The 24,909-nt window shown below is 49.1% G+C and overlaps 1 protein-coding gene across 4 annotated transcripts in view; it reads right to left on the bottom strand.

Moving 5' to 3' along the window:
* Positions 1-879: 879 nt before the first annotated feature.
* Positions 880-24,909, bottom strand: part of MED15 (mediator complex subunit 15) — an 81,277-nt gene continuing 57,247 nt past the window's right edge. For all 4 annotated transcript variants that reach the window (XM_072599668.1, XM_072599667.1, XM_072599670.1 and 1 more), the window contains 9 exons: positions 14,393-14,529; positions 14,064-14,191; positions 13,061-13,195; positions 12,763-12,826; positions 12,009-12,075; positions 4,703-4,863; positions 4,448-4,614; positions 3,302-3,400; positions 880-2,201 (listed from right to left, as the gene is read on the bottom strand). In XM_072599668.1, the coding sequence (XP_072455769.1) occupies positions 2,065-2,201; positions 3,302-3,400; positions 4,448-4,614; positions 4,703-4,863; positions 12,009-12,075; positions 12,763-12,826; positions 13,061-13,195; positions 14,064-14,191; positions 14,393-14,529 (1,095 nt within the window). In that variant the 3' untranslated portion in view covers positions 880-2,064. The remainder of the gene's footprint in view (positions 2,202-3,301; positions 3,401-4,447; positions 4,615-4,702; positions 4,864-12,008; positions 12,076-12,762; positions 12,827-13,060; positions 13,196-14,063; positions 14,192-14,392; positions 14,530-24,909) is intronic.

Genomic DNA, 24,909 nt, shown 5'->3' with positions numbered 1-24,909 from the left:
AGGAAGGAGGGGGCGTTTCCCTTTCTTTCTCCACAAGCTTTCTTATAAAACCATAGGAGGAAATACTCCATCCCTAATAGGAAAAAGGTAACTATTGTACCTGGTCGCAGCCACCTTGTGCAGTGACCAACTCTGAGAGACTTAGCTCTCCTCAGCAATGTGAGACAACTTCAAACGACTCATGGTGGAAGACGCACCAACATGCAGGGAAAGCCCCGTGGCATCCGAGCGCAGAGCGAAGCAGACCGTCAGCTGTGTCCTTTGTGTTTCTTTCTCATGGTTCCTCCCACTGGTCCTATTTCTTCTTTTCAACATGACTAACGTGAAAATGTTTAGTGTGCATGTACAGAGCCTGTATCAGCCTGCACGCTGTCTTGAGGTAGGGGGCAGAGAGGAGTTGGAACTCAAATCTTAGGAGGTGAATGTTGAAAACTAAAAAAAAAACTGGTAGAGATGGTGGAAGATGGGAGTGGTCAGTGCTGGAGGCCTGCTGCTGCACCCGCCATGGACGGGGCTGCGAGTTGGTCCAGCTATGAAGGAAGGCCCTGATGAATCACACTAAGAGGACGTCCATGTTTTATTCTGAAAAGCTCGTGGTCGTCAGTTTACCAGTGACCACTCTAGCTCGATGAGATCATTCAGGCTGAGCCCCTCGTTTGTAAAAGTGAAGTGGCAGCTGGCTTTCCCAAGGTCCCGTGTGGAGCTCGGGGCAGAGGGTTTTTCTGCTCTAATCTATGGGCTACAGGCAACAAACGAGCTGCTTGTATTTGTGCTTAACAGTACAAAATCAAACAGCGAATAACCGTCCTGTGAGCCAAGTGATGGGGCAGCCACCGTTCTGGTGCCTGGTTATGTCAAAAATGAAAAAAAAGAACCATCTCAAACACATTATTATTATAATAATCCAAACAACAAATAACGTATAAGTGTGTGTACAAAATGTTGCCCCTCCCCTCTCAGTCACTGTGCCCCAACTAAGCCACTGCACCCCACTCCACCACCGGGGCTGCCAAACAGCCAAAATGGCAGCCTTGAGGGAGGCCACAGAAGGACCTCTTGGGAAAGCAGCACCTGGGATCCGACAGCTTAGCTTAGTCAAGGGGAAGGGAGCTGGTTCTTCCTTGGTTGAGAAGCCTAGCTCAAGCTCTCCAGGTTTTGGGTTCCCAGCCCTGAGCTCTGCCTCTACACAGTGGGGGGAGCCAGTGACAACCAGAACCCTTTGCTCATCAAAAGCCCAGGAATGAAGGAAGAGTCATAAGCGGACTCACGCTTAGCTTTCCCAAAAAGAAGCAGAGAGGTGGGGATCGACTGGAAGGTGGTCGGTCACCTCTGACTCTCCAGGACAACCATCGTGAGACCTCACACAGGGCCAGATGCAGGGTGGGGTGAAGCAGGAAGTAAGCCAAGCAGGCCTTGGCACCACGATTACAAAGCCAAGGAGAGAGGCTGTATCTCTGCATGTTTGGCTCTGTGTCAGAGCTCACAAGGGATCCTTCAGAACTCACTTTTTGAGCTACCTCCATGTTCTACAAAGGTGATGACATAGTCCGTATGAACCCAAACTGAACTTGGAAAAGAATTAAACAGAAAAGCTTCCTATGTTCTGAACTTCCTCTACTATGACCACTTGGATCTGGGATTTAGACTGAGAGAAGAGCCATCTGGGCCCTGAGCATTCCTCTTTTCTTAACAAGCAGGGATGTGGAGGCCAGAGAGGATGCTGGGGCCAGGTGCCACAGTGGATCATGGCAGGGGGACCGTATCACAGGGAGAGCAGCGAGGAGGCTGAGAAAAAAACACCCGTGGACAAGGCGAGGGCCCATCTCCCTGGAAGAATGAGTGACTCCTGGGCTGGGATCTATAAGGTGATTGGTCAAGGCCCTCCCTAAGACAGCCGTTCACAAACACAGCCTGCAGAGTTAAGTCAAGCAGAACAAAGGTGGGAGGAGGAGAGGAAGGGAGACTAAATCTACAGCCCGGGCTCACTGGGACTTCTGCCTAGCTACTACTGCCGCCACGAGGATCCTCTCTTGCCAAGGGTCAGCCTGGCTCGAGGGGAGGGGGCTACGCAGCTGAGAGGCAGGCCTGTCGGATACTCTGTGCCCACGTGTTGAGGAGAGCAGTGACTGAGTGCTTGTCAGGGAGCTGAAGCAGCTTGGAAGTCATGTACTGATGCACAGACTGAAGGAATGGGTTGGCTTCTGGAAAGGAAACAAAGAGGATGGGCCTGTGAAGGAGGGCTGACCAGGGCTGGGTGAGGAAAGCTCCATCATGTGTGGATGGTGAAAACAAAGGAGGAGGGGGCCACAGCTGTCTCTAGACTTTCCCTCAGGGCCAGCCTCATGGCCTCCTGTGCCCCCTCCCCCCTAGCTCCTTTCCTGTTGCCACATGCCCCCAGTCACCACATGGGAGGCTTTCCTGACTCCCCCAGACAGGACATCTTCATAGCATGGGTCTGATCCCACACTCCTTTCCAGATGTCCCTCCCCTTGGGTCATCCAAGTACATCCACATCCTCCTCTAAAGCCTGAGATTCAAGCCTAGCCACGGAGGTAACCATGACCAGGTCCCAGAGTCTCCAGAAGCTCTCCAAGGTCCCTTCCAGCCCTGACCATCTCTGATTCTCTGGTCTCTACGACTAAGAAGCACCTCCCCCAAGAAGTCTTCCTGACTTCTACAGCCCACTCTAGTTTCATCCCCTGACTCTAGGCATCACCATTATACCCCCTGAAGATCCTAGGATGTCAAGAGAGGAAAGGGACCTCAAAGATGATTGACCTGAAGGTCTACTGACACCCAGGCAGTATGGCAGCAGTCTGGCCCTGTCGGCCTCTTTGTGTCATGAACCATTCTGGTCATCCATTGAGGCCTACCAACTCCTCGGAATGTTTTTAAGAGTTTCATAATTGAAGGGAATGCTAAATTCTAGTTAGAAAAAACAAATGCAATTGATTTCCCATCTGTTCATGGCTCCCCAAGGGGTTGAGAGCCCCCGCATTAACTGGAGAGTCAAGCTGTTCAAGGGAGGAGAACGTCCCTTGGTGACTTCCTTGGGATCCCCCTCCAGTGCACCAGTGTTGATGATGCACAAATAGACTACAGAGCTGCTCACAGGGACCTCTCAGCCTCAGGAATCAGCCCCTCACTCCCTGCTGAGGCTGGACACCCCCAAAGCCAAGGAGGCTGGCAGCAGGCAGGGACAACTTCACCCTGCAAGGTGCCCCATGGCATAGGCCCCTGAGGTCCCAGGCTGAGGTTCCTTCCCTCTCCTGCCCCCATTAGCTTCAGGAGAAGGACATACCATACTGCCAGTGCTTGTCTATCCATAGAGGACTCTGCGCCGGGTAGTCTGCAGGAACGCTGAGCTCCAGTGGCGGGACACTGGGGAGGTTCTTGTCATCTACATACAACACAAGATATTGGATAGTCCCCCAGGGGGCCGAGCTGGGGCTGGCTTCCCCTTGGCCCATCCCACCTCCCCCCACCCCCTGCCTGCAGCTGAAGCTGGCCCCAAGAGGAGCTCTCAGAAGACATTTTCCTTTGTTTCTCTGCAGGGGCGGGGTCCACACCAGATAGAGCAGCAGAGTTTTGGGATGTGTTGATTGGTTTCATGGCATTTTTCCCTTTTCTTTCATTAAAAACAATGTTTTTCTTTTTAAGAGATAGCTTTTCAGGGAGAGAAGACAGGGGACGGATTTAGAAGGAAATCAGAGTGATTTAGAAAAAGACCTCTAGGTAACATTCTCATCCTTCTATCTCCTCTGGGGAATCTGCAGCCTGACTTGGAGCAACATATCTAACTGGAGACCCAAGGGGGAGGCCTCAGAGGCCCTGATCAGCAGTCACCGTTACACTGTGCGCACCCTGCCATGCACAACGAGACCTCTGACTCAGCTCTGTGCCCTCTCTGACAGGTCTCTCTGGAGGTCAGCAGTGGAAGGAAAGAAGCCTGAGTCATGGTTTCAGAAGCCTGGCTCAGGTCCCTCAGACTGGGTTTTGGGAGGAAAGCCCCTTGCTCCTCACCCAGGCTGGTGGAGGCAGAGTTGCCAGAACTTCCCTGGGGCTACCAGGCACCAAAGGCCTCTTGCCTCTCTGTCTGGGAGCCTTCAGGCAGTGGGGTCAGCGCCTACAGCCAACAAAGCTCTGGCTTCTCATGAGATGCCCAAGTGGCAAGTGCACCGGGGGTCACCCAGGTCTCTCCCAAGCTGGGACATGGCCCTGCACGGCCTATGAGCAGACCCAGCATGGAGGTGCTGGCTGATGGCTCAGTGTAAATGGGAAATACTTAGCAATAAATAAGGACGTAAACAATAAGACATGGGTAGCGTTACATTTCACAACAGACCCTTCTGCGCAGACAGGTGCGACGCACTGCCCACAAATGGCACCGCCTCTTCCTCATCCTCTCTCCCCAGGAGCACACTAAGAGCGCCCAGGGAGGACTTACCCAGTTTACAGATGAGATGCACAGTGCCGTTGTTACTGCAGTGGGAAGGGTTCAGGTTCACTAAGAATTTTGGATTCAGCCGGGCCACTTCTCCTTGTAACACATTCGGGATGGTCTGCTTTTCATCATCCTCATATTTGCGTTTCCGAGGGGAGATGACTGGAGCTCTAAGGAAAATTCACCCCAATTGGCAGCTGGAACAACACAGGCCAGCCCCACCCCCAATACCGTGGTCAGGACCCCCCCAGCACATACGTGATGGGAGGGCCGTGGATGGCCTCCATGGCTGGCACAAAGGTGCGGTACAGGGAATGGTTGAAGACCGGGGAGCGGATGTTGGCAAGAACAGCGTCCAAGAGGGGCTGGCACAGGTACTGCTGCTTAGTGGGTGGCACGGGAGGTGGTGGAGGGGTGGGCTGGGGGAGGCAGAGAAGGGCATGGCCCACGAAGAAGGTCACACACCCATGTTTCATCAGATCATTCAGCCATTCTTTACAGCTCCCTGACTGGTCATCCCAACCTTTACCAACCCTCCCACCTTCTCTGGCTGAGAACCTCTCCTCGTAGCTGTCTCTCCCATTCCCATCCCCCTTCACTCTTGTCTCAAATGATGAGGGGGCCCTTCTCTACCTTCCATCCTGTCTTCTCTAGTACACGGCTCCCCATCCTCCCCCTCATTAATCTTAATCTCTCCCTTCTACTAGAAGCCTCCCTACTGTGATTACAAACAGCCCCATGTCTCTTCAGGCCTCGAAAACCCTTCCCTTGCTCCTTGCTTTCCTGCAGCTAATGTCTTGTGCTGCGTCTCCCTTTCAGGGCTAGACTCCTTGATAAGGCCACCTCCATTCCGGCCTCCATCTTCTTCTTAACATTCCACATTGGCTTCCAACCTCACCATCCAACCTAAAGCGCTCTCTCCTCATTGCCCATGGAACGGCCTTGTCTCAGTTTTCCTCTCTGCCCTCTCTGCAGCCTTGGACACTGTCTGTCTGCCTGCCCTTCCTCATCTCTGTTTCTCTGGACTTTCCTGATGTCCTCTCCTGCTCTACTCTTTCTTCCCTTCCTTGGCTGGATCTTCATCCGGCTCATGCCCAACAGCTTGGGGGTTCCTCAGAGCTCTGTCCTGGGTCCTCTTCTTCCTCTTTACAATTTCGGTCCCTAAGGATTCAATTATCATTCTATGCTGACGATTCTCAGATCTCCTCATGCAGCTCAGAACTTTCTCCTGTACTTTGTCTCATCTCTCCAAATGCCAAGTGGACATCTCAAACTGGATCAACTACAGATACCCTAAATTTAACTTGTTCAAAACTGAGTTCCTGGGGTGGAGCCAAGATGGCAGAGTGCTCGGAAGCAACTGGCTCACCACTGCCCACAAAAGTCCTCCAAACAGTCCTAGAAAATGCACCTGACCCAATCCTGATGGGAAAATCCAGAAAAGGTCATAGTGAGTCCTTTGTCCAGTGCAGACCTGCATAGGGAGACAGAGAACTCTGGGGATGCTAGGGGAAGGGTTGGGGCCAAGAGCAGACACCCTGAGTACTCTCACATCCAGGGGGAAGTTGTGCACCAGGGCAAAATGTCATAGACCCCTTCTGGGGTGCCCGCAGACCCATACAGGAACACTGCAAGGAGGACATGTACAAACCAGCAAATTTGTCACAAACTACTCAGTTCTAGGTCAAAGACTCTAGGGATAGCAGCCTCCCTAGATAGGGAGGCCCCAGACCAAGCTTAGGGGCCAGCAGGAGGAGCAGCAGAGGTCTAGAGAATGTGGTCTGGCTTGCAGAGGAAGAGCCAAGGTAGGGCTATCAGACCAAATGGAAAGCTGGCTGATAGGGAGAGTCCATCATCAATCTACTCTGCAGGGCTCAGTGCTGCCCTAGATCAGACCACAGCGGCGGCTGCACCAAAATCTCTCAGGTCTCCAGTCTGTCCACAATATTCTGGACTAACACAATAGTCAGTATTCCAAGAAGGGATATTAGAGTAGAACCAGTTCAGAGCTTCCCTCCAGAAGCGTCACAGAATCCAAGCCTGGATTGGAGAAAAGACTGGAAGGATGAGCAAAGCCTCAGTGAGAAACACAGACTCAACTAACCTGCCTCAAAGAGATGCAGGAGAGAGGGGAAAAGTTTAAAAATGTTTTTAGAGATGAAATCAGAGTATTTGAAGAAAAAAACTGGAAAGAAATGGGAGCTATGGAAGAAAGAATTGGAAAGGGAATCAGCAGCTTGGCACAAAGCCACACAGCTCCTCCAGGAAACAGACTCCCTGAAAATCAGGAACAGACCAAAGGGAAACCAATGAATCCCGAGGCAACAAGAAAGAGCAGAACAAGGTCAAAAACTGAACCAGAATGTGCAGACCCAGAAGGCCGGGGAGAAGCAGAATCCACTGGTCATCTCCTAAAGAAAATCTCCAGATGAAAACTTCTAAGACATTATGGTCAAAGGCAATACTGTGCACAGCCAGAAATAAAGACTTCAAGTCCCAAAGAGCCACCGTCAGGATCACATGGGACTTAACGGTCACCACTATAACGGAGCTGAGAATGTGGAGCAGGATGCTCCACAAGGCAAAGCCAAGTGTAATGTGATGGGGGGAAAAGGGACCTTTAATGGAACAGAGGACCCTAAGCAGTCCTGATGAAAGGACTAAAGCTGTGGAAAACTGTGCAGCTCAAACAGGAGAGGGAAGAGAACGTGAAGCAGCGATGAAAGTGGATTATACAGGGAGAAGGTGATTACACGAAATATGGGAAGATGACACATGGGAGTCACAGGTGAGCCTGATAAGACAAGCGTTCAGAGTTTTCCGGTTATGTCCTGACACAACACCTTCACAAAAACTGCTCATTTATGAGGGCATTAAAAACCTCATGAACAAAAACTGAGAATCAGAAATGTTAAATGAATCTTTGTGCAATAAAAATTATATTCAATAAAGGACCCTGGAAGTAGAAATTAAAGTAACTGGAAACTAAGTAACCTAATCCTAAAGAAGAAGGGTCAAAGAACAACTCACAGAAAAATCATGGGCGGAGCCAAGATGGTGGAGCAGAAAGACGCACATGCCCATAAAATACCTGTAAAGAGGGACTCTCAACAAATTCTAGAGCAGCAGAAACCACAGAACGATGGGAGACCTGGAAGGCCCACGGGCAAGGTCTGTTGCACGGAATGCAGAGCGGAGCCCAGCCCGGCCTTGGCCTCGCAGCAACGGGAGGAACAGGACCAGAGAATGCCTCAGGGGCAGAATGCCCAATAGCAGCAGAGGTTCGCAGATCCCTCAACCCACAGGTGCCAAAGGCAGCTTCAAACGTCAGTGAGAGGGCTTTTTCACCTCCATGACAAGGGAGCAGGGGCCTCCCCTAGCCCTAGGTGGTTGTGGTCGCACAAGCAGTAGCAGCAAGAGGCAGCAGCCACATCCATTATTGGAGCCCTCCATCTAAAACCCCTGGGGGAATTGAGCAGCTGATCTGAATGTCAGTCACTAGCCTGGACAGGGAGTAAACTCCTCTCCTTCGACTGTGCCACCTTGGAGGAACTGAGATCTTACGGATCCCCAAAGCATACCCTACTCCTGACAAAGGACCCAAAAGTCAAGTAACTGGCTGGGAAAATGCCCAAAGAATGGAAAAAAAAAATAAGACTGTAGGTTACTTTCTTGGTGAACAGATATCTCCTCCCATCCTTTCTGATGAGGAAGAACAATGCTTACCATCGGGGAAGACATAGAAGTCAAGGCTTCTGTATCCCAAACATCAAAAATAAATATTCAGTGGGCTGAGGCTATGGAAGAGCTCAAAAAGGATTTTGGAAATCAAGTAAGAGAAGTGGAGGAAAAACTGGGAAGAGAAATGAGAGAGATGCAAGAAGATCATGAAAAGCAGGTCAGCACCCTACTAAAGGAGACCCAAAAAAATGCTGAAGAAAATAACACCCTGAAAACTAGCCTAACTCAATTGGCAAAAGAGGTTCAAAAACCCAATGAGGAGAAGAATGCTTTCAAAAGCAGAATTAGCCAAATGGAAAAGGAGATTCAAAAGCTCACTGAAGAAAATAGTTATTTCAAAATTAGAATGGAACAGATGGAGGCTAATGACTTTACGAGGAACCAAAAAAATCACAAAACAAAACCAAAAGAATGAAAAAAATGGAAGATAATGTGAAATATCTCATTGGAAAAACAACTGACCTGGAGAATAGATCCAGGAGAGACAATTTAAAAATTATGGGACTACCTGAAAGCCTTGATCAAAAAAAGAGCCTAGACATCATCTTTCATGAAATTATCACGGAAAACTGCCCTGAGATTCTAGAACCAGAGAGCAAAATAAATATGGGAAGAATCCACTGATCACCTCCTGAAAGAGACCCAAAAAGAGAAACTCCTAGGAACATTGTGGCCAAATTCCAGAATTCCCTGGGCAAGGAGAAAATTCTGCAAGCAGCTAGAAAGAAACAATTTGAGTATTGTGGAAATACAATCAGGATAACACAAGATCTAGCAGCTTCTACATTAAGGGATCGAAGGGCATGGAATAGGATATTCCAGAAGTCAAAGGAACTAGGACTAAAACCAAGAATCACCTACCCAGCAAAACTGAGTATAATACTTCAGGGGAAAAATGGTCTTTCAATGAAATCAAGGACTTTCAAGCATTCTTGATGAAAAGACCAGAGCTGAAAAGAAAATTTGACTTTCAAACACAAGAATGAAGAGAACCATGAAAAGGTAAATAGCAAAGAGAAGTCATAAGGGACTTACTAAAGTTGAACTGTTTACATTCCTACATGGAAAGACAATATTTGTAACTCTTGAAACTATTCAGCATCTGGGTAGCTGGAGCAATTATACGCATACACACACACACATACAGAGACAGAGAGCACAGGGTGAGTTGAATAGGAAGGAATCATATCTAAAAAATATAAAATTAAGGGGTGAGAGGAATATATTGGGAAAAGAAAGGGAGAAATGGAATGGGGCAAATTATCTCTCATAAAAGAGGCAAGCAAAAGCTTTTTCAGTGGAGGGGAAAAGGGAAGCTTACTCTCATCACATTTGGCTCAAGGAAGGAATAACATGCACACTCGATTTGGTATGAAAATCTATCATACACTACAGGAAAGTAGGGGAGAAGGGGATAAGCAGGGTGCAGGGTGGGAGGAATGATAGAAGGGAGGGCAAATGGGAGGAGGGAGCAATTAGAAGTAAACACTTGGGGGGGAACAAGGTCAAAAGAGAGAATAGAAGAAATGGGGGGCAGGATAGGATGGAGTTAGTCTTGCACAATATGACTATTATGGAAGTCATTTGCAAAACTACACATATATAGCCTGTACTGAATTTTTTGCCTTCTCAGTGGGGATGGGTGGGGAGGCAGGAAGGAAGAGAAGTTGGAACTCAAAATTTTAGGAATGAATGTTGAGAATTGTTTTTGCATGCAAGTGGAAAATAAGAAATTCAGGTAATGGGGTATAGAAATTTATCTTGCCCTACAAGGCAAGAGAAAAGATGGGGATAAGGGAAAGAAGGGGTTAGAAGGGAGGGCAGATTGGTGGAAGGGGCAATCAGAATGCAAGGCTTTTTGGGGTGGGAGGAGGAGAGAGATGAGGAGAAAATCTGGAACTCAAAATTTTGTGGAAATGAATGTTGAAAACTTAAATAAAAAAAAGGCAACAATCAGTAGTTTCATTAAAAATACCGACAGCAATGTGAAAACATGACAAAATTTGTGGGATACCGCCAAACCAGCATAAGGGCGAGTTTATGTCTCTGAGTGCTTACATCGAAAACAGAGAAAGAGCAGATCAGTGAACTGGGCCTGCAACTGCAAAACCAGAAAAAGAACAAACTCAAACCCTCCATCGAAGGCCAGAGTGGACATCTGGATAATCGAAGGAGAGAGTAATAAAATTGAAGTAAAAGAAGATCACTGAACTAGTAAGTAAAATGTTTTCTTGGCAAAGATACTCAAGTGATTTGCCATTTCCTTCTCCGCCTCATTTTACAAATAAGGAAATTGAGGCAAACAGGGTTAAGGGACTTGTCCAAAGTCACATAGCTAGTGTTTGGGGCCAGATTGGAATTCAGGTCTTTCTGATTCCAGACCTGGTGCTCCTTTCCACTGAGTCACCTGGAGCTGTTCCACAATAAATAAAACTAGGAGCTGGTTTTATGGGGGAATACCACAACAAAACAGACAAATCACTAGCTCATTTACAAAAAGAAAGAAGAAAATAAAATTACTAGAATCAAAAATGAAAAGAGTTAATGCACCAGCAACGAAGCTGAAATTAAAGCCACGAGGAGCTACCTTCCCTCATTCTATGCCAAGAGAAAGGACGATCTAAATGGAGTGGACGTGTGTTTACAAAAACACAAGCTGCCCAGAGTGAAAGAAGAAACAGAATATTTCAATCACCTTTTTTGGAGGTAACTGGGAGTAAGTGACTTGCTCAGGCTTGTTAGTGTATGAGAACAGATTTGAACTCGGTCCCTCCTGACTCCAGTGCCAGGGCTGCCCCTAACAACTCTTACATTAGAAAAAGGAACTGAACAAGACATCAATGAGCTCCCTGAGACAAAAACTCCAGGATCAATGGATTCAAAAGTGAATTCTACCAAACATTTAAAGAGCAATTAACTCCCAGACTATATAAGTGCTTTGAAAAAACAGGCAGAGGAGTTCTCCCCGATCTCTTCTGCGACACAAAACAGTTGTGACGCCGACACCAGGGAAAGAGAAAATGGAGCCAAACCAACACTCCCAAGGAATCCTGACGCTTCCTTCTGTTTCAGAAATGTTTGGCATGACTTCATGTGTATAGAGGGCATCCTATTTCCTGCCTTTTCAATTGGTGGGGACAGGGTAGAGGGAGAGAAAATTGGGGACTGAAAACCTTGCATTTTTTTATGAAGAAAACTATGGGAAGAGAAAGGAGGAATGCCAAGTAACACTGCTGTGCTGAAGAGATGCTGACAGGGCGGACTCAGAGAGGGCGGAAGGAGCAGAGCATGAAGATGTGCCCAGACGATGTGAAGGACGCCCGCTCCTGACAGAGGCGGGACGGCCTCAAGACACAGAAGGAGGTGGTTTGGATGTGCCCAATGTGGGGATTTGTTTTGTGTGACGACACTTATTTGTTACAGGGGTTCTGCTTTCCTCCAGGTCTGGTGGGGATGGAGAAAGGAAAAAGAACTTTGGTTAAAAAAGACAAGGGCTTGGTCTGACATTCTGCCATTGTGAGAGATGCTGTATGGTCCAGAGACAACAAGATGCAGCGACCATCTATCCAAGACTTGACTCTAGTGCCCTCCCTAGGCTTGACCTGCCTGAGGCTTTACTCATTAGAGAAATCCTAGGTAAATCCGCTTGTGTCCACGTACTGGTTCTGGGCTGAGCGCAGTGTCCCTAGGTTTTCCTTTCTGCCCCGAAGTTCCTTGAACATCTGCCCCTCCCTCTAGCAGGACCAGCGAGGCCACCACTGGGCTCCCCAGCGTACCCACATCAGGTCACTTGGCCTAGGTGCTGGCCAGCCCCTGCACTCACCACAGCCATGTCATTCTTTAGCTTCTCCAGGGCAATCTCACATTTTTGGAGCGTTTTCAAGGGACACCTGAGAGAAGAGAAGACAGCCATCCGCCTGACTGCCAGTACACAAATGAGGCCTCTGTATGGGACATGAGCACCTAGACCCAGGGCCTCCCCTTGGCTGCTGCCCATGCAGTCCCCAGCAGCAATGATGAAAGGCATCCATCTCCCCACCCACACTCCCACACAGCCTCAGAGCTGACCAGCTCCAGATGCGGCAACAGAGCTAGCAAGTTCTGGCCCTTCCAGCCACCTCCCACCTGGTCAGCCCACAACTCCATCTCTGCATCCAGTTCAGGCATGGCCTCAGAGAAAGGGGAAGAAGCCAGCAAGTTTTGTGTCAACTAAGAAGCAACAAGTGGACTCAGGGACATTTGGCCCAGAGAAAAGAAGACTGAAGGAGGCCAGAAGATCCACAAGACAGAGCTGGCAGCAAGAGGAGGAAGATGCAGGAAAGCAGACTTCCGTGTGATATGAGGAAAAACCTTTTCATAGGAGAAGGATCACAGAGGGGGGTCTCCAGGCTTGACCAGACTGAACTATGGTAACCCCCACTCTGAACACTGACTCTAAGGTGAAAAGAAAAAACTGCATATTCTAAAGAGTCCAAGTTGTCTGCTCAGTCTGGGGAGAAGAGGGAACAGACAGCCACACCACGCTGGGACACCGGGGATGGGACGCTGCTGGAGATAGGCACGGGGATGCCGCTTACCTCTTGGATGGGTCTGTAAGAATGTCTAACAGACTCTTCATCTTACTCAGGTCCTTCTTCCGTTCTGAAAGAGACCAGAGGCCAGTGAGAAGTTTCCACAAACGGCCAATCCAGGAGCTCCGAGCTGGACTACAGGCAGGAGCCTCCAGAAGCACTAAGGTGGACAGTGCCCAGGGATCCCAATCTCTCCATTAGGAATGGCACTGTCCTGGAGGACTTTCCCCCTGGGCGATTCTAACCATAGCCTTCTCTCCTCTCCCTTCCACCCCATCCCCCCAGGGAGGTCAGGCCAGGACACCTTCATTCTTGTCAATCTTGTTGATCATGCGCCGAAGGGGCTCGATGTACTTGGACAGCTGCTTCAACTTCTCCAGGTACTGCTGCTCCTCAGCCTGGCTGGAGCTGGCTGGGCTCAGGACTGAGCTGGGGTTCACTGAAATGGAGGACAGCAAAGGAGAAGGGATGCTTCTCTTGTAGCTTCCCACAGCTCCCCCACACTGGCTGGGCTGTGGCCCCTGGCCCTCAGCATTCCTCCTGGGCACTACTCCCTCTGCCCCTGAGACTGTAAGCTCCTTAGAAGGAAGCACCAGATGCTGTCAGCGCTGCATCCCTGACTGAGGAGACTGAGGACAGGACACTGCATACAACAGGTGCTTAATATTTGCTAAATAAGTCCTAGGCTCAACAGACGGTCTTTGTGAAAAGTGGAGTATGAAGGCAGGATGATGCAGTGGGAATGGAGTGGCTCAGTTATGCAGCTGGGAAAGCTTTAGACACCAACTCATCTCGACATGCTCTTTGCCAGGATCTAGGCACCCCAAGGTCTGGGGAAGGGGGTGGGGGTACCCCAAGGCCTGCAGGGCAGGAAGGGAGGACAGACTGGCCTAGGGCTCCACAGCCAGCAGACAGTCTGGCCCTCTTCCCAGGGTTCCATGAGGACACACATCACTGGGGGACTTCAGCACTTTGAATTTAGACTTTCTGGACCCGGAACAACCAGGGAGGGCCTCCTGACCATCTCTGGGCTCCTGGTTCCTGGCTGGAATCAAGCTCAGAACCAAATGACTCAGGGCCCTGCCCACAGTGGCTTGCTCCCAATGGTGCGGCCTAGCACCTTGTAATGCTTTTCTGCTCATACAGGGGAACCGAGACATCCCAATTACAGCCAAGTCCCAACCAAGCAGACAGTCTAGCACTGCCTGCCCCATCCAGACCACAGAATGGAGATTGACCCCGAGGTCAGTCTTCTCTAACTCCCAGGAAGTGAGCCAGCCACTGCCTCCCGTACCATGGGGACTCACCAGGGGTGTTGAGCGGCCCAGGGGATGGAACGCTGAAGGTCTGTGGAGTGCGGGCGGAAGCCGGACTCTGAGAAGGCTGTGGGGAGGGGCTGGGCAGGAAGCTGCTGGGAGACGGAGCAGGGCCAGAGCTGCACAAGGACAAGGGAACAACAGGCCTCCAACTGAAGGGAGCTCGTGGAAGTCCAAAGAAACCAGGGGAGGCCACCCCCAATGGAGGCTCTCCGACAGGGAGATCAGAAACAGGGAGCCAAAGTCATGGAATAACTGTTGTGATCACAGCAAATGAAGGTACTACCCCCTGGGGAAAGTAAAGACAGCTGGGAGCCTACCTGACATTGGAGTTGGGCTGCGAGGAGGGCTGGCCAGGCTGGGGAGAAGGCTGTGGGGGGGGTGGCATTGCCTGGGGAGTCTGAGCTTGCTGGACAGGGGACGGTGAAGACATCATGGTCATGCTACTCTGGCTGACCTGAAACGAAAAGGAGATGACATCACATTCCTGGCCACTCACGGGTGTGCTCAGGCAACAGCCCAGGGAGCACAGTCTGTCTCTTACACAAATGCACGCATATGCCACACACACACACACACACACACACACACACACACACACACACACACACACACACACACACACACACACACACACACACACACACACACACACACACACATTCTCTCTCTCTCTCTGTCTCGGGTCTGTCTTCTATTTCCTCACAATCATAAAGTCCTAGCTCCAGAGGCTGTCTGGTCCAAAGTTCCTTTTTACCAGAAGGACACTGAGGCCAGGGGGGCCTTCCCAAGGTTACACAGGTAAGTAAGCAGGCAGTGGAGAGAGGACATGAACGCAGCTCTCTGCCTCCCAGAGCAGCGGCCTTTCCCTGACTTCCCCTGGCCTCTCCTGACTTCTGGCACCAGGAAGCCTTTACATTCTGACCCAAGCAGGATGAAATCTCCAGCACCACGTTCCCAGCCGGTGCCTCTTTGCCATCAATGGGATCCAATGACCTCAGTGGCCTCCTCATGGGGACAATCACTTCCAGCCCCTGTAATTCATCACTGAAAGAAACACCCTTTTTCAGGCAGCTCAGGCATTCCAATACTCAAGATTTTCCACAGTCATCCACAACCTCCCCAAGCAGCCTCTGCCTGGTTTCTCCCCCACATCCACCAGCCATCCCTGAGATTTCATGGCCTCTCAAACACGCTTAACCTGGGACATGGTGTCACCAAAGGAAGAGCCCACAAATGTAGGTTTGCCAAATGTTTCACACACATTATCTCACTGGAATCTGTGGGGTGGGTGTTCCTGTCATCCTCATTTACAGAAGAGGAAACAGAGGCTGAGAAAGGTGAGATACTTGGCCAGGGTTACACCCCTAGGTGCCAGGGTCTGACTCAGGTTTTCCTGACTTCAAATTCTTTTCGTTCTCTCATCCCTTCTAGTGTCCAGCTCTGTACACAGTAGAAACTTAATAAAGGTTTGCTCAGTGACCTCCCTGAGAAGGGCCTGTGGTCAGGGAACTGCCTACACCAAGGGGGCCCCCACTGCTCTATCTGCCTCCCTATTCACTACTGTCTGGAGCCAAACAGAGCCCAGTCCTCCTCGGCCACACGGCAGCCTTCTCAAGGCCTGGACTCCTATGTGTGTCTTGTTATATACCTGTACATCCCCTGCCAGGTCACAAAAGCAGGGCCGAGCTGGAGGCGGCCTCACCTCAGACGTCACCTGTTCCAACCTAGATCCTGACACAAATCCAGCTGGCGAGGTCCTCCTTTCCCACATGACAGCCCCTCTGACATGTGGCGCCCCTTCTTGAGCCCAACTTCCCAAGCTTCTCCTTTCCATGCATAGGTCAGGTCCTGATTCCAGCCACTCCCTCTGCTCACATCACCAACTGACCCTGCTGCCACAGACACCAGGCCTCAGTCCTCAGCAAGTCCAAGTATCTCCACCTGACTTCCCCAAGACAGGCCTATCCACAAGCTCTGCTCTTGGCAGAGGACACAACCTATGTACCTAAAGGACATTTCCAGCAATTCCAAGCAGCTGGAATAGTATGACAGGAGGCATGTTCCAAACCCCCACAATAAATAAATCAACTATGTGGCACCCCACACTGCAAGGTCAAGGTCCAGAAAGGTCACTCGGCAACTCAATTCTGAAAGGCACCTTACAAAGAGCCATCACCAGCTTGAACAACCAGTGTGAGAAGGAAAGAATGATGCTATGAGTGACTTCAATGCCCTGGGCCCGGTAAAGATAGGCAGTGCTGTGGAATCCTAGAACTGAGGCCGAGAGGCAAGGAAGGAAGCCAGTCCTGGTAACAGTGCAGCCAACGATGGCGGCCTTACAGATCATCTTATACCATTTCCTCAATCCACAGAGGGAAGTGAGGGGAGCTCACTGGGGGTCACAAACCCAACAGGCAGCACTACAGCACCAGGAAAAAGTCCTGGGACCTTGGCTGACCTTGGCCGAGTTCTTTGGGGCCTTGCTTTCCTCCTCTGGACAATGAAAGAGGCTGACCAGATGGCCTAGGTTACTTGCACCTCTGAATCCTAGGAATGTTCGACCCTTTGGGGTAGAGCGAGGATTTCCTCGGATTCCAAAGCTGCTGCTTTTCCACCACTTCCCCTTCTGACCCACGGTCTAGCCTTCCTCCATTCTTGCATTGAACCTGGTTGTCTCTGGGTTAGTCCACAGGCACCAAGGACAAAAACACAAATACATGAGGATTCCTTCACTGCTTTGTTAGATGTTAGGGGATTTTGTCAAAGGTTATTGTTTACAATCAATCAATCAATCAGTCAATATATATATGTGTATACACACACACACACACACACACACACACACACACACACACACACACACATATAATCTGAAAAAGAACCAACAAGGTACTGTGTGTTGTTTCCCGTCTGTAACTCCCACACATGAATGGGTTCAGGATGGTCTAAATATCACCTGAGACTCCTGTTCTCCTGCTCCCCAAAGTTGGCCACAAAGTGATAACATTTTTGGGCCATGACAACCTATAAAACATTTTCATATCCAATATATTTGCTTGTGAAAATCACAGGGAGTATTCCCTTCACCTCAGTTCCTATTCCCAATCTTTCCTCCCATTTGCCAACTGTGTCAATGTACATTCCCAGGAAAAGTACTGCATGGACACCATGAAGCAGGCCAAAGCCCCTTAGACCCACTCACCAAGAGACATCCCACACAATGCCAACCCAAGAAGAGTTCCTCGACTCAATTTGTGTCCAGGGTCACAAAATATTACCCTCCAAAAACCTCTCTGAGCCAGTTTATGCACTTTCTGTGATCCCTGTTTTAGAAAGGACAGAAATGCTCCCAAAGGAGCATGATTTGACCTTATCTGGTAAGTGTCAGTATCAGGTCTGAACCCTACATTTGGATCCCAAGTCCAGTGCTCTCCCCATTAAACCATGCTGCCTAGATCCTACCAGATCCTCTTGTCCAACCCTGATTAAAAGTATAAGCAAGGACACAGGGCTATGGAAGGACCACAGCCAAGAGCAGGCCTGGAGTGTGAACAGAGTGGCCCAGGCTCTAAAAGGCTCCATGTTTGACTCGTTCCAATGCTCTCCTGGAACCCTGGGATTTAGTCCGATTCCTGTCCAAACCCAAAATCTCTTCCTAAAGACCCTTCTTCCCTGCCAGTCAGCTCACGCTGCCGCCCTTCAGCTTCCTCCTGGGTCCAGTTTTGCTCTCTGTGGCTGAGCACAGCAAGGCTGAGCCGTCTTCCATCCTGGCTAAGACTATTCAATTCCACCATCGCCAGAGGCTGAATGCCTGGGAACTCCGCTTGAAAGGAGTCACTCTCCCCTGAAACTGCTTCCCTTATCCTGGGCCTGTGGTTGTGATTATGAAAAGTTCTTCAGTTTCATGTGATTAAAGTGATTTATCTTGTGAAACAACCAGCCCGCTACGCATGCCTGGGAAAAGTGGCATCAGCCTTTCTCCTGACTCAGGGCGGTGAAATCTGTGAGAGAGTCCACATTTACTGTGGCACACGGCCTGAGGTGTAGGGCTTGCTCCTAGCAGACGGCTCCGATACTCCCAGAACCAAACGCTGGGTCAAACGCTGCCGATTCCTTCCTGTTTACTCTGTCTCACTGATCTTCTTCAGTTTATTAGCCAGCATCCCGTGTCTCTGATCTCTGCTTCACAACACAGCTGGAGGCCTGAAAAGAGGCCTTCTTCACTTGTTCTCATTCTCCTCGATCCTCTGCTCCAAATCAACATGTGTTATTTTGTCTCTGATGTCAGGGGTCCCTTCAATAAAGTGAAGTCTGTAAATTAACTCGGGAAGTACGATCATCTCTATGGTGTTGGGCAGACCCAGCCATGCGCACTGAATCTCTCCAGCTAAGCTGCTTTTTATTGAACCTGCACAAATAGGTGTATTTTAGCAGACCAGCTCCCCAGTATTTCACGCACTCTGTGTTCATTCTGGATGGAACCTCCCTTTCCTACTATTGCCTCCTAAACTTTGTTACTACTTCACATAAATCTATTCATTTTAATGGGTTTGCTTTGCAACTGGTGACTTTGCTGGGGGTGCCATTTCCACGAGTTTCTTAAAGAACAAGGATGGCCCCAAAGAAGACAGATAAGATGCTGTCTCTTCCCAGTCCTCCACCTCCCGTGCAGAAGAGGGAAGATTTACAGGCATACAACATTGCATCTAGTGTCTGGTTTTTTCAATCTGTGGACTGATTTTTTTGAAAATATTCCCCCCTCCTTTTTTTGTTTCAAAGGAATCACTGTTGTAAGGAATGGTTTTCTGTGTGCCAGGTCCTATGTGAAACAAAGAGGATACAAGGAAAGGAAAAAGATGGTCTCTGTTCTCCAGAGTCCAATGGGGGAGAGACCACATGCAGACAACCATGTACAAACCAGATCCAGACACAGTCAGCTGGGGACAGTCTCAGACCCAGCAATGCCACTATTAAGTCTGTTTCCCAAGGTGACCAGGGAAAAAGTAAAAGAACTCCTATGTTCTAAAATGTCTGCAGCAGCTCTCTTTGTGGTGGCAAAGGACTAGAAAGTGAGGGGATGTCCATCACGTTAGGAATGGGTGGTGATATATGACAGTGATGGAATACTGCTGAGTTATAAGAAATTGTGAGCTCAGTGATCTTAGACTCATGAAATAATGAAAGGCAAAATGAGAAGACCCAAGAGACCGTCATGTGCAGTAACAGCAGTACTGTCCAAAGAACAACTGGGAATGACTGAGTTATTCTGAATATTACAAATACTGAAGAACATATGACGCCATTTCTCTCAGAAGATGCTGTCCACACCTCCAGAGAAAGAGCTGATAAAGAGAACTATGCAGAATATGGTTTGACATCTATACCTATATCTATCTGTACACACACACACACATACATACGAAAGGAAGGCAGTAGCTCAACAAGCAAAGGTGGGGAGATGGCATGGTCAAAGGCTGGAGAAAGCAGGCAACTCAAGGGGAAGGTGAGTCTAGAACTGGAATGTCCCAGAAATGAAGGTAAGCGTTAAGAGATGAGGCTCACGTTGATCAAATAATTAAAGAAGTAAAACACTGAATGGGAACTCTGTGCTCCGTGTTGGGACAGTAAGATCTAGCAAGGGATAAGACACAAAACAAGAAAACAGGAAACCTCAAATCCCTAATATTAAATGAGTGAGAAAAACCAAGGGTGAAGTGGAGGCTGTGACAGGGAAGGTTACTAGCCCCAGTGAAGGAGAGAGCATCGCAGCTGGGCTTTAACTCAGTAGAGCATGACAAAGAAAGGGAGGCTGGACACTGCAGATGGGAAAAGATGGGGAGTCAGAGAGGCCCAGGGAGTGAGGGAGCTTCTGGAAAAGAGAAATCTGAGCTATAAATACTAGAGAACAGGGATTCTGGCAGCAGAATGGAGGACGAAATCTTCTCCCAAGGTTAGTGCAGGGGATCATGATATTCAGTGACAAAGGGAGGAAAAGGCAGATGTGAATGATGTCAGAGGTAGGACTTTGTAGCTGACTGGCACTGGATGGCAGCAGGAAGCTATGTTTTACTGAATGCCATCACACTTTGGAAAGGGAGGGTGAAGTAATCCAACAGTGCATTTGGAGGCAGGAAGAATGAATCCATCATTCATCAAGGGTACCATCAGAACAATGGGCATCGATGAGAGGAGGTCAGCGTTGAAAGGCAACACAGCATAAAGGAGAAAGTCCTGAACTTGTCATCCTGGACAAGTCACTTATCCTCCGGTTCTCAGTTTCCTCATTTGCAAAATTAAATGGATGAGATGGCCTGTGAGGCCCTACCTACAGCCCAATTTAAGATTTCCTCTCACGGCCCTAGAAGCAGTGATTTCTACTGGGATGAGGCTGCTGAGTCTGGAGGAAGCTGTGCACACAGAGAAGGTTGGAAGATGGAGGTTTGAGAGGCAGATCTGTGATCCAGGCTGGCTGCACAGTTCACTATGCAATCATGTAGAGTGAGGCGCACTAACCATGCCTGGAGAGGAGGAGATATCTCAACAAGTCCCAATCTCTGAGCCTGGTCAAAGGAAAGGAGCCACCAAGCATTTCCCTTTTTTAGGGGATGCAGACATGAAAGAGCAATGGAAGCACAAGGCAAAGTCTTCTGGAGTCTGGCTGACCTCAGTAGGCTTCATCACTCCTCAGGTAGCTGGGGGCAGGACATACATCTCAAAAAGGAAGAAAGGTCTACAGGAGGAAGGAGGTTCAATGACATTCCCACTGTCTGAGAGATTAGCAGCAGCAAAGCCTGCCTACACAGGGATCCAAGTCCCCTAGGGAGAGGAAACAATTTAAGACCACAGCCTCGTGGGAGAGCCAAGGCTCAAACTCAGGCTACCAGGAGGCCTTGAAAGCCAGTGCTCTTCCCAGAACACCCCATGTTCCTTTCTTGCCATGGGAAACAGCCCTCCTAAGTATGAACAAATCTGTTCTAGACTCGCATTCTGAAGCTTTGAGGGCTGATCCCTCAGCTCATGTTTTATTGATTTCACCCAAATCCATAAAGCTGAAAGTCATTCATTTCCAGACCCTGGGAATTGTGAGGGGCCTCTAAGGCATTGAGGTCAACCCAGACTTACCTAGGCTGAACATGAATCTGCTTGAGGACCCACCAAAAGCATCTATTACAGCCCATGCTTGAACAAAATCCTTTCTGTGACCCTGATAGCCAACATGGCTCCAGCCCTTGACAACCACCATGGATAAAGCACCCGCTGTGAGGCCCTGGGCTAAGCATGAACCTCACCGGGCCACTGTTGTTCCTCTGGGTTTCTGGCTCACCACCACGGGCACCCCTAGCAACAGGGCAGGACACAGCCTGGCAATTCTGCCCCTAGCTGCCAGCCACCCGTGGAGCTTCTCCAGCCTGACTCCCATACACCATCACAGCTGGTTCCTGCCTGCTGAGCTTTCAGTTTTCTTTGGTGTCCACTACTGACTAACTTCTAGTACTCCATCATCACCAGAATCCTGGTGCTAAAAAGACAGGCCTTGGTTCCTAGGAGAACTGCACGTGATTTCCCAAAGGCAACAAATGCAGACCACTCTGTTATTCCAATTGGACTTGTCCTTTTGCGGAGCCTGCTCATGGTAAATGGACCAACAGTAAGTTCTGCCCAGGATCAGCCCAGCCAAAGCATCTCCTCATTTGGACCAGAAGTGTCAAATTACAGTAGAAACTGGGCCCCCTGATCAGCACAGAAGGATTCTTGCAGGTCACATTGTGAATTAGTTTGAAAATGGAATGTTTCCATGTTTTCTTGTGTTTTTATTTGCTAAATGTTTCCCAATGAGATTTTACTTGGAGTAGTCTAAACAACAGACACTCTTCTTCTGCTTGGCTTTTCCCGTACATCAGGTCAAATTCTAGAGTGACTGAGACTTCATGTAAGAGGCTCTGCCATGTTCTGGAGCCTGATGCATCAGTGCAGTGCCATCAGAAAACACAAACATCTAGAGAGCTACGAGAAGGAACTCTTCTCAAGTGGGACTCTGAGCTGGAACTCCTCCCTCGCTGGCAGGCACACCTCCATTTGACATTATTAATAAGCAGAGTGCTGAACAAAATTTACTCTGCTGTTAATCTTTGAAGGACTCCTGTATGATTCAGACAGATGCATGAGAGACTTCTTTCATGACAGAGAACCCTGGAGGGGGATCTCACTCTGCAGAGTGTGAATTCTTCCTCAGAAGCAGCGTGTGGTCCTGCACTCTGTGCCCCCTTGGTCTGCAGCACAACGTGGTCAAGTACAGTGCAGACAACATCTGCTTTTGCCCTTTTACAAGGATATTTCTGCTGCATTGTGTGCACATTATTTTCCTAAAAACTCAGTCACAATGGATTAAAAGTCAGGAGAGCATAAACCAGAACATCACGTAAGAGGGATGCCTGCGTACTTCTGGCTTGGGGGCAATGGAAGACATGGAAAGGCTTCAAGAAGCACTGGTGTCTTGTGGAACTGGGCCTGTCAAGACGGAGAGATCACAGTCCAAGCCACTCCTTGTATCAGAGAGAGCAGACACCAAGGTGACTGGGTGGGAAAGTGGCTTTGTGGACTTCCTGGACTCACGGCACAAGGGTGACATATAGGGCACTTTTGACCCTCACTTTTAGATGTTTAAATTCCTCTCCCTTCAAAAGTACACTTGGCACAAGGTATTCATGAAACATGCTAGGCCAAGACGCCCTCCCATGGTCAGCTCATAGCTTTACATGTTGGAACATATGGTGCCATGGCGCCAGCCCCTTGAGCTGTGTTCAAATCTGGACTGTGCTACTTATTATCTGGGTGACCCTGTGCAAGTCATTTCGACTAAATGCCAACCACTATCTATTAAGCTGCCACTCTTCATTTCTCCTCTGGGCCTCAAAAATCATTAAAGTCACTGATTGTATGATCTTTTAATCTGTGGTCCTAAAACAGAGCCATAGATTGTTCCTTCCTCCAGAGGTTCTCTGCTCCCAGAGATTTTCAGATTCCTACTGTGTCCCTAAAGGACCTCAGAGCCACCTGGCTAAATGGCAGGATGATCACACCAGGAGAAGGGCAGAGAGAACAGAAAAGGGTCTGGAGGTTTGGCTCAGCGGTGCAGATCTCATTCCTGGCTTGGCTACTCCTTCCTGGCCACCTTGGGTAGGTCAGTTTGCCCTCCCTAGTCTAATTCCTTTATCTGGAAAAGGAAGGGATTATTCCTGATCATAACACTTTCTACTTAACACTTAGATTTCTGGGTGTCTCCCATTAAGAAATGTCCCTGTGACTGATCATCCCCGCTAGCTAGCCCTCTTTCTCTCTCCCCTCCTTCCAAAAGCACCCTGAGAGAAAAAGCTGTGAGCAGGTGTGACCTCCTCCTCACATTCACATCTGGCTTCAGCCCCATCACCACACAGAGCTGGCTGTCTTCAAGATCATCAGTGACAGCTTTTTCTCAGTCCTTGGCCTTTCTGACCAGACTTTTTTTCCAGAGATGTTCTCTTCTCCCTGTGTCTTCACGCTACCACGCCTGGTTCTCCTCTCTGCTGAGAGCTTTCTCAGTAATCTCCTCAGCAGAGTCCTCATCTGGATCCAAACATGGGAAAAGAGCAGACCTCAGGGCTTCAGGCCAAGCCCTCTCTCTTCTCAGAGCAATCACTTCACCTCCCTTGGGTTCCCCAATCCCTTCCAAACCTGCATGCTGAGCCCTTCTCTCTCTTTGCTCAGTATCACCAGCAGCCTCCACTGAGAAGCCTCAGAGGCATCTCCAGTTCAACATGGCCAAGATACAACCTGTTATCTTTACTCTCCAAAGTACTCCTCCTCTTCCTCTTTCCCTCCTTTTAATCCCTCCGGCCTGCAGCTTCAGAGCCATCTTGGGCCCATCTCTCCCCAAACCCCAGGACTCCCAAATGGCTCCTCGGTTTTTCCATCCCACCTGCCCCAACAGCACTTCAAGGTGTGTGGTCTTTTTTTCTCTCCTCTCAAAATGACCTCCCCTCTCGCCTCCCTCCTAAGACTCCTAAAACACAGATCTGCCTCTGCTCAGGACATGCCACATTTCCTTCCTACCACACCCCTCGGAACAAAGGCCATCTCTCTCAGCATCTGAAGCAGATGACAATTGGGCCCAGCTTTTCTGGCTGAATTCACAGCACCACAGCCTCACACTCTACATCTCAGCTATCCTACCCCACACAAAACAGGCTGTGTCTCACCATCATGCCTTTGAACAGTTGGTTCCTCCACCTGGAACACCCTCCCCCGCTTCTCTGGTAAAGGCAGCTTCCTGCAAGGCTCAGTGCCAGGGCCTACCACCCACTCCTTACAAAAGGAGGCTTTTCCCCAATCACTCTATCAGCTCTCCCTTCCAAATTACTTTGTATTTCCTTCTTATACATCTTTGTTTCCTGTGTAAAATGGAAACTCCCCAATGGCTGAGCCATTTTCATCTTTATTTCTGTGCCCCCCAGACCCACAGAGCAGCTGACACATGGGAGGCCTTTCAGAAATGCAAGCTGAGTGTAACTAAGGGATGAGGGAGGGTGATGTGTCCTTCTGCAGTGATAACACTGTCAAGAGAAAAGACCATTGATAGCTTGTTTAATTTTAAAAAATAACAGTGGGGACATAAAGGAAAACTTTTTTTTAAAGGAGGAACTCTATAAGAGAAGGGGAGGGGGATTTGGAGGATAGAATTATCTGGGACATGAAGAAATGAATTTCAGGGCAGGGGTGTGTGTGTATGTTTGTGTGTGTGTGTGTGAATACATACGGGTGTGAGTGTAGATGAGTGTGTATGAATGTATGTGTGTGA

This window comes from Notamacropus eugenii, chromosome 4 (assembly GCF_028372415.1).
Source record: "Notamacropus eugenii isolate mMacEug1 chromosome 4, mMacEug1.pri_v2, whole genome shotgun sequence".
In the NCBI taxonomy this organism is placed as follows: Eukaryota; Metazoa; Chordata; class Mammalia; order Diprotodontia; family Macropodidae; genus Notamacropus; species Notamacropus eugenii.
Note: the sequence above shows the minus strand (reverse complement) of the source record. Positions and strands in the feature narration are given on the sequence as shown.